The 20135-nt window shown below is 41.2% G+C and overlaps 1 protein-coding gene across 5 annotated transcripts in view; it reads right to left on the bottom strand.

Annotated features, from left to right (window-relative positions):
* Positions 1-20135, bottom strand: part of Hcfc2 (host cell factor C2) — a 59165-nt gene that overhangs the window by 20941 nt on the left and 18089 nt on the right. For 2 of the 5 annotated variants that reach the window (XM_059245636.1, XM_059245633.1), the window contains 6 exons: positions 20023-20075; positions 15808-15982; positions 11210-11283; positions 9371-9505; positions 7202-7387; positions 5243-5528 (listed from right to left, as the gene is read on the bottom strand). In XM_059245636.1, coding sequence (XP_059101619.1) covers positions 5243-5528; positions 7202-7387; positions 9371-9505; positions 11210-11283; positions 15808-15982; positions 20023-20075 — 909 coding nt within the window. The other 3 variants (XM_059245635.1, XM_059245634.1, XM_059245637.1) reach the window with 3 other exon arrangements.

Here is a 20135-nt window from a genome sequence, read left to right as displayed (position 1 = left end):
TCTTCTCAATCTTAGTTCTGCAATGGACAGAAGCAGCACATGGATAGGAAGATGGAGAGCCATCTGGAACCAGGAGGCCAACCATCCTGAGATTTTGCAGCTTTCACTCAGCTTCAAGAATCTGTTTTTTGTTTCTCCCAGAATGTTATGGTTTGTCTTTCCATACATGATCAGAATAATACACTGTAGTTACAGGGACTTATAGCTAACTAGACCTGAAGGGAGGAAGGCCAAGGGCATCTTGTGTCTGTCGCTGTGAGTAAGAATCTAAAACGAAGTGCAGTGACTCAGGCTGCAATCCTGCCCTTGAGAGGTGAGGCAGAGGACTGCCAGGAGTTCAAAGTCAGCCTAGGTAAACAGGCTCTTGCCCAACAAGCTCACAGTGGCCTGCCCCGGGGAGTGGCAGGAGTTCGGTTCTAAACTGAACAACAAGCTTACAGTGGCCTGCCCCGGGGAGCGGCAGGAGTTCAGTTCTAACCAGGTGTCAGTTCCAGCAGTTTCCTGGCTTAAACTGATGCACTGCTTTCTAGTGTCGGAGAGACTATTTCTGCTCCGCACGCTGGTGCCCACCTTTAATCTCAGCACTCGGGAGGCAGAGGCAGGCAGATCTTAGTGAGTTCAAGGCCAGCCTGGTCTTCATGGTGAGTTCCAGGACAGCCAGGGCTACACAGTGAGACCGTCTCAACACACACACACACACACACACACACACACACACACACACACACACACAACAACAACAACAACAACAAAGACGAGAGATTAACTTCTGACAGATTTTAGATCATTTTGATCTCCTAGTGTCTCTGTGCCCACTGATCTCCTTAAACTCTAACACAACTTCAGATCAGGCCCTCCTCTTTGAGATCTAGCACCTCCCTCCTACACTTCATCTCACAATTTCCTTAGTTAGGAACCCAGTGCAGGGCGGGCGAGGAAGACAAAGCGCCAGCGTCTATTTCCCCAGCATGATACACACACTAAAACCACTCTCCTTCAGAGCCTCCCCGCTGACTGTGATCTGAGATCGGGAATGGAAGACGACAAAGGTGGCCGTTTTTTCACTCACCTGTTCAGACAGTCAGGTGCCATGAAGGGCCCAGGAGGGAAGAGCAGGAGACCGTCTCTGCACAAACACCGGTCAGAGAGCAGAAAGGGGCAGTGCTATGAAGTGAGGGACAGCATCCGTGAGACCGTGAGGAGAGGGGCCTCGATGCAGCAGCCAGAGCTCGCTGAAGGTGGGGGAGGTCGAAGAAGGTGTGCCCAGACTGGTCAAGTCCACACAGAGTGTGTGAAAGAAGACAGATGTGCCACCACAGACATGGGCAACTGTGCAAATTCCAAGGGGTGCTCACGGGACAAGATGAGTGTGAGGAGAGCGCCTCCTAGATCTGGGAAATGCAACATTATACCTGGTTTTGTTAGAGCCATCAGAACAGAGTAGCAGGGCAGAACCTGGCTGCTGTGAACCGAAGTGGGACAGAAGGAGACAGACAGACAGACAGAGACAGAGAGACAGAGACAGAGAAGAGAAAGAGAGGGAGGGAAAAAGGGAGAGAGGAGAGAGACAAACAGACAGAGACAGAGGAGAGAAAGAGAGAGGGGGGGATGGAAGAAGGGAGAGAGACAGAGAGACAGGGAGAAAGAGACAGAGAGACAGGGACAGAAAGAGGAGAGAGAGGAGGGAGGGGGAGAGAGAGACAGAGAAAGGAGAGAGGGAGGGAGGGGAGAGAAACAGAGAGAGAGGAGAGAGACAGAGACACGGAGAGAAAGTAAGCAAGCTCCAAAAGCCAACGAGACTCCAGAAGGTGAAAACAAGTCTAGACTGTCTCTTGGAGCCGTCTGTCCGTTTCCCTTGCACACCGATCAGCACAACTGTAACACGGTATGACTCCTGACCACAACCTAACTTCAGTTTCTAGACAGTCCATCTGAAGTCAGCAACAGACACATCAGCCTCCCACAGACCGGGCTCTGCCACCACTACTCTCTGATTTTATCATTCAAAGTCAATAATAACACCTGTCATTGTTTATAGCAAAAAGGGGCTTTTATTTTACACATCATTGGTACACAATACATAGAACTGCCTATAATCAGTCTTAGGAAACAACAGTTACACTTCAAATGGCCAAAGGCCAAGCCTACTTGCAGTTTCTCTATTAGGAGCAGATGCCTACAGGAGCTCTAAATACTAATCACTCCAGACAGAATGTAACAAATGGTCTTTATGTTGTAAGTGCTACCATTTTAAAATAAAAGCCCTTTAGTTACAGCAGACACTCTCTAAGCAGAACTGATTTTTGCTAGTCTACAAGTCTGAAAGAATCGATCAACAATTTCACTTCTCTATAGATGACTATACATGTACTGGATTATGGGGCAAAGATGCCTCATACATGCAATCTGATTATTTTAATCTTTAAATACAGATTGAGTTTATATATAACTTATTTCTAGTTAAATTGCCAAAATAATTTGCTAAACTAAAATAGAGCCAATACAGTATCTTAAAAAACATAATTCTAAGAGCATGCAATATCAATAATATTTTTACTTCTTATGTGAACCGAAGTTCAGAACACAGGACAGAGGCTCATAACACAAAGATCGTTATACAACTGGAGAGGAAAGAAAGAAATTCAACCTAATGTAAATCCTCGTAGTAAGAGATATCTGCCTAGGGGTAGTGAGCTTGGTGTTAGAGCCCTGGCCTAGTTGCCCAGGCCTCGAGTTCAATCTCCAGCATACACACACACAAAACAAGGATGTGGAAGATGGCGGAAAAAGAAAACAATGTCTGCATGACATGGATCACAGCTTCACGATGTGCAAGTCATGTTGGCAGGACGAGTCCTTCTACTGGAGCAGTTCTAACATCGCATGAACTACTAACACCAAAGCCACACTCACCTGCTAAAGGATCTCTCAGTCACCAGCTCCATAACAGAAACAGAAAAATGACTTATGCTTAAGAAAGTAGGCCAATGAAGAAAAAAATACAATTTGGGCAATTTGCAAGGTAAAAAGATTTATTATTTTAACAAATCACTTGATATAGAAAGGCTACCCTTTTGTCAAAGAAGCAAATCGTATGTTAGAACCATGGGCTCATATCTGTCTCCTGGTCTAGAATAGAAGATGCCTTTAAGCAAAATAAACTAAATCACATACTAAATAGACAAAAAAAGTACACACACAAAACCAACATTCTAGTCTGCTATACATCAACTTATTCCTCAACAGAAAGATAAATGTTTCAAGATGTAAACTGTTAACTGATGCAGAGAATAGGGACTGAAAGTCAGAAGTTTTCTAAGAAAGTAACTGGGCTTGAAACATACACTTCCTGTAACTGGCTATTCTAAGCTGAGCACACACATACAACAAAGCCTACCACTCAGTATGTGCAAATCTGCATACCACATAACTTTGGTTAAGACATGTTTAGCTTTATCAGACACATCATGGAAGCTACACAAATGATTACAAACATAATAATGAGGTAAGTTCAAAGTCTCCTAGTGCAAAAAGCAAGCACTGCCCAAAGCAAAGCACATAAATTAAATGAAGGCAGAGTGAAGCTCTCCCCACGGGAGCTGCTGGAATAACCAACCAGAGGTGCTCCTTGTAAACACTGCTTGGAAAGTACCCATTTAATGATTAAGGACTCATGTACCCAAAAAAGGTATTCTAATAACACCAGAGTAGTGCATTTATTTTTTATCTTTAGAGTTCAGAAACCACTCATGTGTCTAATAGTTTGCATATTTTCTTCAAGAGAAATTTAATTAGTGAGACGCATTAATTACAAATACTGTAGTATAAAATCCCAGTCTTTACAAAAATTATATATTAAAATATTCTATACACTTTAAGTTAGTAACTGGCATATATATCAATTCTTCACAATTAGATTCCTCTTCACTGGGCATATTTTATGTAAAGTTGGAGGGTGCAGCTACTCATCACCTTAACTGGCACTGAGACCGTGTGGCAGAAGCAGCCAGGCTTGTGCTCCTGCAGTCACGGCAGCTCGCAGCCGGAAACGTCTTTTCTGCAGCTACTGCCTGTACATACTCATTTCCAAACGGACTAGGCGGCCAAACTAAGAGACTTCAGAAGGTGTAAAGGAAGTTACCTGCAGCCAAATGGTCATGGAATTATCTGCATCTCTAAGGTGGTAAGGAGCCTGAACTGGCTGTCTAGTGCTTTTTATTTCTGGTATACAAAAGCTTATACAATTTTGAGGTAAAAATAATGCAAAAATAAAACATCTAGAGCATTTACAAAAATCTTACAAATGTTTAAAACACTATTTAAAAACCTGTGTCCTGTTAAGGTGCTTACTTCTTTCGTCAGGAGGAGGACACACGCCTTGATTTTTAATGAAGTCAAGGAAAAGCACAGTTAGAGTGAGGAAGACCTCTACAAAGGACAGCGTTCAGGGACACACCTGACTGTAAGGAGAATACAAAACACCAGAGCTGAAAGGGACCGTCACGAAAACTCGTCTAACTCTCTCACCTGCTGGTGAAGAAATTAAGGGCCAGATAGATTAAGTGCTTCAGCTAAAGATATAGTCAGATATATTGGTCATATACCAATCAAGACTATCCACTATCCTTTTTCTATTTGCTAGGATTCTCAGGGGGGAAAAAAAACAAGACAGAGTTCCTGCACTTGCCTTTTTTTTTTTCTTTTAAACTTCTTAGGCTTGTGGTAACTATAAATAAAGGAGTAAGTTTAGGTATCATAAATCCTATGCACTGGAAAGAGTTGGTAGAAGAGCACTGCTCATGGGATAAAGGCAGGAGGATACTCAGGAGGGCATTTACAACGTGGAACACTTTCACCACAGCAAGGCGTACACCAGCCAGTTACTGGACTCATCTCAGTGGCTGCAGATGACTGAGTTACGAGGCCTTTACAAAAGAGAAGGGGCAATACACCTTACAGCTTCTGTCTTTGTTTTGCTCTTGTTTTCTTTATAAGTAGTTATATGGGTAAGGAAGAATCCATATACTAATTTTCAGTCTTTGCTTCTTTCTATTTTTTATTTGGATCTAGAAATGAGCAAATACATTTTAAGAACAACTTACAAACTCAAATTCATAACTGCCAGAAATACAATCAGAGAATACTCTCCGAGAACAGGTCTTCATAACCAGTTACTAATAAATAACCATCACAACAGCTTGAATAAAAACAACTCAACTCAAAGGTGCTTTCTTATTGTTACCTTGAAGCCATCGAACTTGGGTGGCTGGTCCATAGCCCTTTTCGTTCTTTGCTGATATCCTGAATACAATGGCAGGTCTGGATGTGTAATCAATATGCGCATTTGCAAGCTGCCCAGAAGTCACAATGCATGAGGTTTTAAGACCACAGTAGATCCTCATGAACACAAGCTGGCTTGGATTATCCTGCACCTGTGCTGTGCGGATAGCCAAGTAGGCTGAGTATTCCAAAATATTCCCAGAAGGTGAAGTTGGAGGCTCCCAGGAAAGGTGGATCCCTTCGACATTCTAGAGAAGAGGAAGAAAGAGGTGATCCTCTATTATCACTTATCATGTCTTTAGAAGGCAGACCCTTTCCTCCTGTCAATCCACTAGACATCAGAACTCTCACTGCTGATTAGGATAGGACAGCTTAACTGGCTCTACAGTTTACACACACTTTTCACAAAGTGAAGCTTAAATATCCACAATCTGCCTATTGTATCCCCCAGAGAGGATTTTCTTCCTTAGCAAAGAGCACGAGTTATAAAATACAACCCAACTTCGTGTGTTCTGGAATTTAAAACTCTCCAAAATGGGGTTGGGGATTTAGCTCAGTGGTAGAGCGCTTTCCTAAGGCAAGTGCAAGGTCCTGGGTTCAGTCCTCAGCTCCGGGGGTAGGGGTGGGGGTGGGGTGGTAGATGGGGAGGAACCTCTCCAAAATGAACTCTGGATGACGAAACAGGACAATTACAAACTGATTTCCAGTCCTGTGGTTTTATGCTGTAATTGTACTTGTAATTTGGTACTAAAAATACCATGCATGGCTACCAGCACACACTTTTAAACATTTAATCCACCTCCCTTAGGTATCTTTCACAAGTGCCAGTAAGAATCTCTGTATAAGACGGGTAATACCTGAGGGGCGCTCACCAACCTAAGACAGAGCGCCTGTGTGGCCTGGGCAGGCATCTTCGTGATGGGTAAGGTGACCTGCTGATGTCCCACGCAACCTAAGTCAGAAGCTCATTTTTTAGTAAAAGGGGGACCTGTAGGACCCTGGCCCCCCGTTTTGGGTAACTGTTGCCTTGCTTGCTGACCTTGATATCCTCCCTATGCTAATTCTCCTGGGTTCCACCCTCCTGAATGCTTAAGGGAAGTTCCTTGTCTGTATATCCTGCATAATGGGCATTAACAGCTTAGATGCAAGACTGTAAAACATTGGTAGCAAACTTCTGCCCTCCGGGGTTCTCCCATTGTGCTGTAAGCCTGTATTTAAGACCTCCTCCCTCCTTCAATAAACGGCATTCGGCATAAAAAGAAAAAGAAAGAAAGAAAGAAAGAAAGAAAGAAAGAAAGAAAGAAAGAGAAAGAAAGAGAGAGAGAAAGAAAGAAAGAAAGAAAGAAAGAAAGAAAGAAAGAAAGAAGAAAAGAGGAAAAAAAAGAATCTCTGTATCAGATGAATCTTCGTTCTCAATATAATAGTGTTCAGAGGGGTATTTCACAAGTGACAGAACCAAGAGGGTTTCACCCTTGGCAATCTAATGTGATGCCCATAAAAATCAGGTTCATGATACAGAGAATGACCTTTCCTGTAAGTTCTGAAACCTGAAAATTTAGCTTCTCCCCCATGAAACAACGGGAAATGCCATGGACTGGAGGCTGGTCTCCAACCAGGCACCAGATTCACAGGAATACTGATCTTGGACTTGCCCACCTCTGAAACTGCAAATGATATATTTGTATTTTTAAAATAAATCATCTAGATTTGGATAGTTTGCTGTAACATAATAAATTCCCTTTGGCACACAGAAAAGAAATGATAAGGATGGAGAGGTAAACAGCAATGGAGAAAATGTTTTTGTTTATGTTACTGCTGACAAATATTTCCATGATTGGCTAGTGGGGAAAAAAAAGATCTCTAAACCGGCGTTTCCAATAGTTTGCATCACAGACCAGTCTTCCTGGACCTGACAGGTTACCTTGGAGATACGGACTGTGGAAGGAGCTCCAGGAAAACCAGGGATACACGTTTTAAATTCACTGATTTTGCTGAAAGGGCCTATTCCACAACCATTGATTGCAGCAACTCTGAATTTATATACTGTTCCTGGAACAAGATCCTGTTTCTTAAGTAAACTGTAGTCAGGTACATCTGCATTTCCTACCTAAAATGTAAGATATATTGAAGTCAGAAAAAAGGTACACTTATTATTTCAAAGTTATAATTATTCAACTTTTATTAAACAAAAAACTGTTTAAGAATGAGCTGTATTTTAGGGATGCAAGTCCATCATGTATTTCCCTTTCTCACACAAAGAGTAAAACTAACGCAGAACCCAGTAAGTCCCTTCCTGAATCAGATTCATACCCAATGGGGAGTTGATCTGAACCTCTGACTGTACGGAGAAAGGCAAGGGAATTCTGCACATGGGAGGCAGTAGAGGCAGGAAAAACAAAAACAAAAACCCAGAGGTGACATCACAATCAAGAAAAGAAATACCCCATCCCCACGTGAACTTAATTGGGAGAAGAATCTCGGACTTGCTGTCATATAATGGTCTTCCTAGGAGCAATGCCCTTTAGAGACAGGTAAGCAAGCTTGGCAAAGAAGGCGCAACTAACATGTAGGGTAGTTTTATAAATCCTACGCAGGACACTGAATAAATGTTAATGAGGATATGCTCTTGGGTGGCAATACCCTACCATCTATTCCTTTCAGACAGTTGGCAGTTAGTTGTTCTTGCTGACCATCACCACACCTGCCGTGACAGAGCCAGTGGACCACCACACTGTCTGGAAGCCTGGTCATCTCTACTACACAGGAAGGACACCAGATCCCAGAGAGTTTAGACAACTGACTTGCCTCTGTTCAAACTGAGGAATACTGGAACTAGAAATTCAAACTCCAGTTTACTAGCTAGAGATTTTCTGCTCTTTTGTTTTTTAAGAAAAATTAGGTAGCTAACATGTCTTTACAATGAATGTATCCTTATGTGGACACAGATTCATCTCCAGCCAGGGATCCTCATTAGCCATAAAAGTAGTAATTATTTACTAGACTTTTTTTTTAAAATCAAAAATGGAAAATATTTGCCGGGTGGTGGTGGTACACACTTTTAATCCCAGCACTTTGGAAGCAGAGGAAGTCAGATCTCTGTGAGTTCAAGGCCAGCCTGGTCTACAGAGCAAGTTCCAGGACAGCCAGAGCTACGCAGAGAAACCGTCTTGAAAAACCAAAATAATAATAATAATGAAATAAAAGAATTGAAAATATTCAATATGAAAAAGAGGGAAGGATGCCAAAAGTTTTGCTAGAGAAATTAAACTGGTAAGTGATTTTATGTGTGTGTGTGTGTGTGTGTGTGTGTGTGTGTGTGTGTGTGTACACGATTTTATGTGTGTGTGATATAGGTTGGTTGGGATACCCTTTATCTGAAATAATTGGGTACAGCTACTTTTTTGAGATAGGCTCTCACTATGTAGCTCTGGTTGTCCTAAAACTCACTATGTAGACCTGGCTGGCCTAATACTCACAGAGATCTGTCTGCCTCTGACTGCTGAGTGCTGGGATTAAAGGCGTGCACCACCATGCCCAGCTTGAAGCAGGTTTTTTCATTGTGTTTGCCTGTTTGCGTGTGTGTGTGTGTGTGTGTGTGTGTGTGTGTGTGTGTGTGTGGTTTTTTTTGTTTTGTTTTTGTTTTTGTTGTTTTTGAGAGGTTTCTTTATGTAGCCCTAGCTGTCCTGAAACTCACTTTGCAGACCAGGCTGTCCTGGAACTCAAAGATCTGCCAGCCTCTGCCTTCTGAACGCTGGGATTAAAGGTGTGCACCACCATCGCTTGGCAAAATATTTTTTAAATGAACTATTTGTGTCACAGTTATAAAAGCAGCATTAAAGAATGTAAGATGATTACATATACAGAACTCTCAAAATACACCGTGGAAAGATCCCAACTTCATTCCTTCAAATGACCTGAATCAGAGTTATCAAAAATAATCTCATTCCCAAGGTTCATAATTCACTTTTTGTACATTTTGCTTGCTTTATGAAGTGTTAGGAATTGTAGCCAAACTTATACACATGCTAGACATGCATTCTACTAATTATCTCCTCAGCCCTCAAAATGTAGAAAATTTACCAACAGTTACCTTTGACATACTTTGTTTTCCTTTTGGTAGCAAATAAAACTGGCTCACCAAAGCAGTATTGTTTTTAAAAATTCCCACATCACACCATTGTTGTTCTGTTTTCAAAACGGCCACTGGATTTGAAGGTGTCTCTTTCTAATTTCAGAGAAAGGAAAGTTTATAAAGACCTTATTGACTATAGAAATGTCAAACTTGTGTAATCCCATACAGTGGTCTACAAGTACACACCTGGGTGAACAGCACACACTACTAGTTCACAATGAACGGGATGCCAATTAAACACAGGGGTAACAGGGACTCTCCGCCAGGAGCTTGCTATGAGCCTGGCTGAGGTTGGCATGCTTCCACCTCAGCGGCAGGTTAACGTACCAGCTGTTAGAGAACACTGTCATGTCAGAGACCCTCAGAAAGCAGACAGAATCCCTTCGGAGAAATGCTACAGGAACAAAGTTCATTCCAACTGGCCTTGTCTCTAGACTCAAAACTAGTAAGTAGAGATCCAGTGATCTTTGTATCTGAAATACCTGTGCTTCTCCAAAACTAAAAGGAGAAAAAAATGTTCAAAACTAAAATGCAATGTGAATAGACTTCAATCTATATGAAAAAGAGGAGAAGATTACACTGGTCTGCATTTCTTTTCTCTGCTTTAAAAACAGACTTTCTCTAACTTTCAGTGGTGAGCTATCCTTACTCCCAGAACTAACCTTTCAAAACCATCTTTTTATAAATGAGACATTATTTCCAGAAGCTCAAAACAAATGTGCACGTCAGTTATTTATTTCTGACTTAATATACAACAGCAGAGGCACATGCTTATCACTGACATTTCTGTTATTCAGGCTAGCACACACAACAAAATCAACTGACTGGAAGTCTTAAAAGCTTAGGGACAGCTCTGAACTCATCTTCATTTGCTAAAACTGGAAAAACTCAACAACTTTCATGAAGCTCCTGGCTCCAACTGAAATAACAAACACAACTGTGACTGATATGTCACAAAACAGACTCAAAAGGAAAACCTTTCCACTTAATAATCCCTCCCTGAGAAGAGTCTACAAACACAGACTTAACATTCTGGAAAGGGGAACACCGATGAAGGAAGATACATGAGCAAAATTCCAAAAATGAAAAGAAAAAAAGTATGGAAAATTCTTAAAGACTCTTAAAAAACAAGCAAGGAATCATAATAATCACAGCAATCAAGTGAAATGACCGTTTTTTAAACCCCTAAAAACAGTATGTATGTATGATCCTTATATTTATCTACTTAAGGCAATCCTGATGTATCTGTGAGGCACTTTGCAAGCATTTCAGTTTGGTGCTATGCAGATCCATTATGACCACCCATGAAACAACTCACTGTCTGATTTTTGAGCTAGCCTCCATGTATGTCAATCTATTAGAGCAATGTTCTGCTGTGCTCCTATGAAGTAGTTACCCAAGTACTTCCGTCCCTTAACAAATTCCTTTAACCATTAATTTACATTAATGCACACATACATATGTCCATTTAAATACACATAAACTAGAGAAGAATGTCAAAACGATTTGTGGCCTCACATCCCAAAGACAGTCACCTAGCAGTTGTGGCTGCATTGTGAGGTGGTATACTGAGAATGTGAATATGTATATTAAATGAATTTTTACCTCAAAATTGGGACCACAAAATAGGCATTATTATTGTAGCCATCTTTTTTCACTAACTATATTATGAACATTTCCTATTCATCTACCTACGTGTAAATTTATATCAATTCCTACCACATGAGACCTGAGACCCTTTTTATTTAAACACACACACTCATCTAGAACATCATCTCCACCAGATCATACACTTACAGAAAAGGGCGTTGCTGAAGCATGCACCTCTACACGGCTGATCTTAGTTGCAGGCAGAGCACATATTTCATCAACTGAAAATCAAACCATCAGTTAAGTATTTAATCATTCAGACATACTAAAACAGTTCATAAATATACAGGGTATTTAATGCCACCAAACAATTAAACATAGTCCATATTCTATGTATTTTACCATAATTAAAAGAACCGAAGAACTGGGGAGCTGGGGAGTTATCTCAATCCCAGAACCGATGTAAAAAAAACTGGGCACGATCTTATTATCCCAGTGCTGGTGAAGCAGAGAAAGGCAGATCTCTGGGGCTTGTTTGTCAGCCAGCTTAGTTAAATTAGCAAGCTCCATGTAAAAATTGGAGACCCTATCTCAAAGAACAGGGTGGAGAGTGACTGAGGAAGACACACAGGGTGTCTCTAGCCTTCTCATGCACACACATGCACATCTGTGGATACACACATGCATGCACATGCACACACAAACACATGCACACAAAATGGGAAAAACAGCCAGAGATATCAGTGATCAATAATCACTCAAACTAGTCACAGTGTTCCTTTCATAAGGGTTGATGACTAGCTCTAATCAAAGATGAACCTGGCTCCTAGCACAGGAGAACAAGTGACAAAGTCATCCGTCAAGCTTGGAGGACTGTCGATCCTCAGGACCAACCTTTCCTAAGGGATGGGGTGTGCTCAACTTACTCCAGTGGAGGAGATAAGCGTCATCTTAGTGTGTGCTGGTCTGAATACTTCACATACAGGAACAAGGAATATACTGGGATGGGGGATGTAGCTCAGCGTAGCATCAGAACGTTCAATTATTAATGGGACAGGCAACAAAAACTTGTCTAACTTTTGAGGTTAATAGGAGATATAGTTGGGTGCAGAGATCTACCCTATAATCTCAGCATTCAGAAGGATCTCAAGGTAGGAGATCAGGCTGGGCTACATAGTGAGATTTAAAAAAAAAGAACTATTTTATGTACATTGGTGGAACTGGAATTACAGACAGTTATGATCTGCCATGTGGGTGCTGAGAATTAAACCCAGGTTCTCTAGAAGAGCAGCCAGTGCTCTTAACCACTGAGCTGTCTCTCCACCCCCATAGTGAGATCTTATCTCACAAAAAACAAAGTCAAAGAAAAAAAGACATGTATATTTATCTTAACTGCTTCATGATTTGCTCCACAGTGGAATTCCCATCTGCATTAGTAATTCTGATGATTTCTAAGTATAAATGGTTCAAAATGCAGTATGTGAAATATGTCCCAAACCTTTAGATTTGGTACTGAACGCTGCTGGAGAAGTCCCATCTTCAGCACCTGCCTCATTTGAACTGGATGGTTCAGTTTTAATAGCCTGCTGGGCTCACATAGTTTGCATGCTGGAAACAGTACTAGAGAGCCAAGTTCCAGGAATCACTGCTCTTAGGTCCAGGCAACTACTAAGTCCACCTACATGTGCTGAAGCATGAGGACCTGAGTTTAAAGGGAAAGGTAGAGACCCTGGAGGTTTCTGAGTTACTACTTTTGTTGTGCACTTCTTGGCGCTTTCAGTTTCCAGTCAAAACTTGAGCACTGTACGCAGCACTAATATGGATTTACCACGGGGTAGAAAATGTTTACAAAAGGGCACTGGACCCATCACGGACATCTAACATCTCAGCTCCCTTTTCCACTTGAAATACTGACACTGTTTGTTACTGAACTATAGATCAAATGACTCTGTCACTCGGTTTTAGGGTGTGTGTGTTGTGGGGGGGCATGAGTTTCTTCAGTGTTCTATCTTTTCCTGCCTAAACCAGAAATGTATTTGTGATCCTGTCCATTTTCTGTCTTCTCTCCCATTGTGGAAAATAAAGTTATATTCATGTATCCCACAATACTGAAGACTTCCTACAGGGTATTATGTTTATTTCTTAGATGGTGAAGGAAGACAGGGTTCATGTCCCATAAATTTCTTCATTTGGTACATACGTATACATAAACATACATATACAAAGAGTCACAAACTGTAATGCCTACTATAAGGGAAAAAACAAAAACAAACAACAACATTTATCTTTTCCTAAGCTAGGGGCCTCCTTTCTCACTCTCTTCAGCGAGGTGTTTTTGTTTTGTTTTGTTTTGTTTTCTGAGAAAGGGTTTCTCTGTGTAGCTTTGGTGCCTGAACTGGATCTCACTCTGTAGACCAGACTGGCCTCAAACTTACAGAGATCTGCCTGGCTCTGCTTCCTGAGTGCTGGGATGAAAGGGATGTGCCACCACTGCCCGGCTCTACCGGGATTCTTAAACTGAGCTTCCTTCTCTGCCAGTAAGTACCTTGGGCTGTAAACACTAGTCACCAATCACTCACTAGTCGAGCACACATGTATGACCTGGGCACAACACTGGCTGTTGGGAATCTAGCAGTGAACATGTCCACAAGGCCTCCCTCCGCTCCTGTGGCACTTACATTTGTATTTCTAGCCGAGAACTGCTTCCTAGCCTGCACACTATGGATCTAACTGCCCAGTGTGCTCCTCCAGGACCTATCTGGGTTCACAGGTAGACACTCTTCCTGAGTGTCCTTGTTCCTGCACTGTCACTCTGATGAAGAGCCGTGTCCACTCTCATGGTCAACTAAAAAGTCTTGCTTGACTCGCTTTTTTCTCTCATAGCCAACCAGTTGCCAAGTTGAGTTAATATGCCTTTTTAAGGGCATCTTCAATGTTTTGTTTTCATTCTGTCTTACCCACTGTTTTGTCTTTATGCACACCTATCTGAGAGTACTAAAAAAAGCCCTACCCAGTCTTTCAATTCTTTCCTAAAACGTCTCTTCCTCCGGTAAAGTCAGGTTTACTTTCAAGGAAAACACAATCTAATCCTATCACCCCTTTCCTCTTGGAGACACACACTGGCCGCTCTTCCATCTGTAAAGGATGTCAAGCTCTGTGTAACCTAGACTGAGCAGCCATCCCTGACACGGAGTGCTTATGATGTGTCAGGCACCGTCCCACAACCTCTGGCTTTACTGTTTTTTTTTTTTTTTGTTTGTTTGTTCAGTACCAACTTTACTCAGGATTTAGAATCTCAAGCTCAAGTTTGTTTTCACAATATAAACTTCTTCGCAAGACAAAAAGTTACAAATAAGAAATCTTAAATTGGAAGTTTAGGACCAAGCTTATCTATACCAAATAATACCTTTTTATCAAGAAAGCCAGTGACCCTGTCAGGTGTAGTGGACATACCTATGATCCTAGCACCTGGAAGGGTGAGGCAGGAGAATCACTAGGAGCTGAGGCTAGCCTGTGATACCTAGTGAGTCCTAGGCCAGTCTGGGATACAGAGTGAGCCTATCTCAAAACAAAAATAAAATAAAATAAAAGCTGGGTGGTGGTGATGGTACACACCTTTAATTCCAGCACTTGGGAAGCAGAAACAAGTGGATCTCTGTAAGCTCAAGACCAGCCTGGTCTACAGAGCTACACAGAGAAACCCTGCCTCAAAAAAACCAACCAACAAACCAACCAACCAACCAACCAAAACAAAAGCAGAGAGAAGAAAAATCAAGCAAAGGAAAAGGAAAGAAACTCAATGAAGTGCTCCTTCTGTGTAAGCAGAGCAATAGAACAGTACAACAAATAATCTTTCTAGAGTATGTTTATCTACTGTTCAAAATGGAAATAAGAATGTTTATTCTGTTTTATTTGAATCCCTCAACCACTAGATTTAGAACAGCTATCACAGTATCTTAAAATTAAAAAGCTACATTTCTATTCCAAGGGTATACCAAAATAAAATTTATAAAATAATTGCAGATATTGAAATCATAAGCAATATTTGATATATATCTCAATGGCATCTGAATATTCAAATACAACCAGGCATGGTGGATCGTGCCTACAATCTCAACACTTTATAGGCTGAGGCAGGAGGATTGCCACAAGTTTAGGTCAGCCTAGGCTAAAATAGTGACATGGGCTACAGAGTAAGATCCTGTTTAAAAAACAAAAATAAAAAACCTAAAAACCAAAACAAAATACAACAGAATATTCAAATAAAAAAAATCACCAAATTATGAGCTGTCTTGTAAATGCAAGTGATTAATGAACAGTTCCCATAACTGAATTACCTTAATTCAGATACCTGCTACACGACTATTTACTAAATGACAACTATTCATCAAGCACAGATCTCAGCCTTTTGGAAAGAGGAACAAGATGAATAAATAACCTCTTACATAAAAAGTGACAGAAAATAAGCACAAGGAAAGTCACACTGTCCACACTGACCAAAGTCAATTCAACAAGAACTTCCCTGACTGCATTTCACACTTATAATCTGTCAATGAGGCTCACTATGAAGAAAGTGATTAAAACCATGTAATATAAGTACTTGCCTTTAATCCCAGCTCTCAGGAGGCAGAGGCAGATGGAGCTCTGTTAGTTTGAGGTCAGCCAAAGCTACACAGTAAGACTCGAACACACACACACCCCACCCCACTCCCCAAGGACAGTGTAATTGTCTACTTTTTCAGTAACTCTAAGATGCTCTACCAATGTTATAAAGGTTTAATTTGATTTAAAATGTAACCTTATACCTTCATTCTTCCATAGCATATCCGTCACACAACTGTTATTATTAGAAGCATTAGGCGCCAAAGGTGAATGTAAAGCAGCATTAGAATCTGTTGCTCTGAAATCTGGTTTGTTTCTCACTGCAGTTCCCTTCATGGCTGTGTGTTCAGTTTTTGCACTGTTTACTGTATCACTAACCTACAAGAAATAAAATAGTTCATCATAGGAAGTAATGTGCAATAAATAGAAGTAAAAACTTAAAAAAACAAGTAAAACAATTTACAAGTACATTTGGGAAAGTAAATTCACCAGCAGGGAGTGGTGTTGCACGCTTGTAACTCCAGGTCATTTGAGACACAGGCAGAAAGCTCCAGTGCTCTAGGTAGCCTAGGCTAGGAAGTAAGATTCCCAAAACAACGACAGAAACTCAAATTTACTAAAATATAAAACATTTAAAATTAGATCCCTAATTTTATAATCATTCTTTAGCCTAGTAGTTTTAAGATTTTTTTTTTCACCTAATCTCCTTGTTCCAAAGATTATTATTTTTAGTTTAGCTTTTTCAAATGGTGGCTAGTATTTCAAGTATTTATGTAGCACACGTAAGGAGGCCATGAAAACTGCTTTAGCATTTTTATTAACAATTTTTTTTGGAGACAAGGTTTCTCGGTGTAGCCCTGGCTGTCCTGGAATTTTCTTTGTAGATCAGGCTGCCCTCAAACTCATAGAGATCCACCTGCCTCTACCTCCCAAGTGCTGGGATTAAAGGTGTGTGCCACCATTGCCTGGCATTAATAATTTTTTAACTGATTGTGTGTATAATGTGCAACGGTACACACATGCCATGACACAAATGTGTGGTCAGAGGACAACTCTATGTGTCCGTTTCCTAATGCTTTTATGTGGGTTTTGGGGACTGAACTATGGTGGGCAGGCTTGCATAGTAAGTTCTTGACTCACTGAGCCATTTTGTTAACAGCTCCTATTCAATTTTTAAAAAACAAATCAGACACATAGCCAAAAGGGCTGATGATTCCTAAGAGGAAAATTTCAGCAAATGAATTATTCTGTATGACTGAGTTTTACATATAAAGATTCAACACACTACACATCAAAATTATTTACTATTAAACATTTGGTCAGAAACCTTCCTAATGCTGAGCCTGGAGGTCTGGACATATAATTCTGGCTACTCTGTGAGGATGGGGTAGAGGAGATGGAACCCAGGAAAGAGAAGAGGAAAGAGGAAGGGAAGGAGAGAGGAGGGGGGAGACAGACTAAATATACTATAATGAACACATTTAAATTTTATGGCAGTCCAAGTTATCAGTAACAACATCATCAATTATATAGCCATGGAACTATAAAAAATGACCTGCCTTTCTTCAAGTACTCCAATGTTGCTGCTGTTTTACCTGAGCGCGCGCGTGTGCGTGTGCGTGTGCGTGTGCGTGTGCGTGTGCGTGTGTGTGTGTGTGTGTGTGTGTTTATACTCACTGAGCCATCTTGCTGGCCTCTAGATTTTTAATTTGCTGGTGAGTTGCTGACTCGAATTTTACAAAAACCATTACATGAATTTTGGCTCCCAAGGAATCAGGATGGAATTTCCAACAATGTATGGAATGGACCTAAACATACTTCTGCCATTTTGTCTACATTATTTATGTGAGGTGGCATTCTCAGCATTTATAATAATAAAATAAAAATGGCCATCAATTTTCAAAAACACTGAAGATGTTCTAAATCCTCCAGTTAACAAAGCACAACCATCTCATCAGTATGCAAATTTGCTTAATAACAGTAATCTGTATATATACCAAATAATTATTTTAAAAGCAATTTCTCAGGCTGGGGAGATGACTCAGTTGATAAAATACTTTCAGCACAAACATGAGGAGCTGAGTTCAATCGCCAGGACCCAAATAAAAACTCATGCGAGCCGGGTGGTGGTGGTGCACGCCTTTAATCCCAGCACTTGGGAGGCAGAGCCAGGTGGATCTTTGTGAGTTCGAGGCCAGCCTGGTCTACAGAGTGAGGTCCAGGAAATGCGCAAAGCTACACAGAGAAACCCTGTCTCGAAAAACCAAAAAAACAAAAAACAAAAAAACTCATTCGAAAAAGCTTCCTTGTGGTGGTGCACGCCTGTAAGCCCGGTGCTGGGGAGACAGAGACAGGAGGATCCCTGGGTCTCACTGGCCAGCCAGTCCAGTTGGATTTACAAGACCTAGGTTCAGGGAGATCCCATCTTAAATACATGGTGCAGAGTGACTGAGGAGGATACCTGGTGTTGACCTCTGTCTTCCATGTGATCTTGCATACAAATGTACACTTGCATACACACACAATACACTTCTCTATCAATTATTATTAGCAAATACTTTATTTGTATACTTATTTTATATACCTATATATTGGATTATGCAAAATTTTCTTGGGCAAAAAAATGGGTTGTGAATCGAAGAAGTTTAGGAGGTCCTGGACTAAAGGATGAAGAAGGGCTCCAGGAAACAAAAAGAAAAAGAAGCAAAGAAATTGCTTTAGATGTTGGGCTTTGATTATGAATTAATTGTAGGAAAGGACAAAAAAACTAAAAAGGGAGGCAGCTAACAGCAGGAAAAGCTAAGCTGTATGTGAAGGAACAATACTAATGGCTCACTGCAGGGCTCATTTATGAATACCTCATCACTGTGACACAAACATCAAGTTCAATTCCACTAAAAACACTTCAAGGCTGGAGAGGAGTGAAAATGGGGAGGGGTGTCATCAAGTCTTCACCTTCCATTATTCTTTCTGTATGTGTATGTGAACCTGTCTGCACGTGTGTGGAGACCAGAGGACACCTCGGCTGCAGGTTTCTGAGACAGGAGTCCTCCAGTGGCCTAGGATTTGCCAAGGAGGCTCGGCTGGCTGGCCAGTGGGCCCTGCGACTCCTCCTGCCCCTCCTCCTAGTACTGGGATCCCCAGCACTCACCACTACTCCCAGTATCCTCTGTTCTTATTGAAGAGAAGTGATCAAAAGCTAGAAAGTAAAGGTGTAACAAAAAAAGGATTTAATTTATTGCTTTGCTCTCTATGTAGCTCTGGCTGTCCTGGAACTCACTCTGTGACCAGGCTGGCCTCAAACTCACAGACATGTCACCGCCTCTGCTTCCCGAGTGCTGGCATTATAGACGGGCTACCACACCCAACTAGGATTTCATTCAAGTGTGCACAGCTAGACACTAAAAGAAAGCTAGAAGGGTTGAAAGGAGTTGTTTTTAGCAAGACTCAAGAACAGGGAGGGGCAAGGCAGTCACCCACTGTCTTCCCACCAACCATGCAGTACGTACTGTTCAGCTGATGATATACACACAATACTCATGACACATGGAGACACACAATGTAAATGTAGTGTGTCTTCTAAAACAGGCTACTCACAAACTGTATGAGCAAAACTTGTAATATCTCCTTCCTGAACAACTACAGTATTTTCTCATCCTCTCGGTCATGCTCAGAACAGGACTATACCTCATCCCTTCCTATGGAAAGGATTCACTGATATCAACAGCAGTTTTCCCAGATGAAATTTTAATAAGCCAAGCCATTAATATCCACAAATACTTACCATGACCACTTCATAAGGAACAAGTAAACTCACACAAAGTTGTTCAGTTTAGCTATTGACAGTCTTTGGTAAATAAAATAGTTAATATGTAAATATTCTTAAATCATATTTATAGATGCAGAATAAATATATGTGTAACATCTAAGAATATCACAATATATACATAAAAATACTTTCTTGGAGTTGAGACAGGGTTTTGTGTAGTTCAGGCTGGCTGAGGCTGGCCTTGATCTTCTGGACCTCCTGGCTCCACCTCTCCAGTGCTGGGATTACAGCCTGGCTCCTAAGTACCAATTCAAGAGGAACAGCATCCAATGCTATGTGCACTGAGACTAGACTTCTCTCCAACAAGGTTGTTCAAGTCAGGCTCCGTCATAAGAAGTCTGTGGAACCTTTTTCTCCTTTTACTTCTGTGGTGCTACAGACAGAATCCATGGTCTCGTGTATGCTACCAAGCACTCTAACACTGAACCTCATCCCCAGCCCTGTGAAAACCGGGTTGCCTGGACATCTCAGAGGGGGTTCTCATATGAAGCCAGGAGTAATTATTCAGAGTAATATGCAAAAAAAACCTCTGTAAACCTGGGACTAAAGCCATAAATATTCATTTGTCATCACAGGGGCATCAACTTACACTGTTATGAAGGATGCTATTACTGCCTTGTCTGTGAGGGTCCATCCTGCCTCCTGTAGGAATGAGAAAGTTCACACTGATATGCTCTTAATTAGCATCCATAAAATATGTTG

Source organism: Peromyscus eremicus, chromosome 18 (assembly GCF_949786415.1).
Source record: "Peromyscus eremicus chromosome 18, PerEre_H2_v1, whole genome shotgun sequence".
NCBI lineage: Eukaryota > Metazoa > Chordata > Mammalia > Rodentia > Cricetidae > Peromyscus > Peromyscus eremicus.
This window is presented reverse-complemented; position numbering and strand designations above follow the sequence as displayed.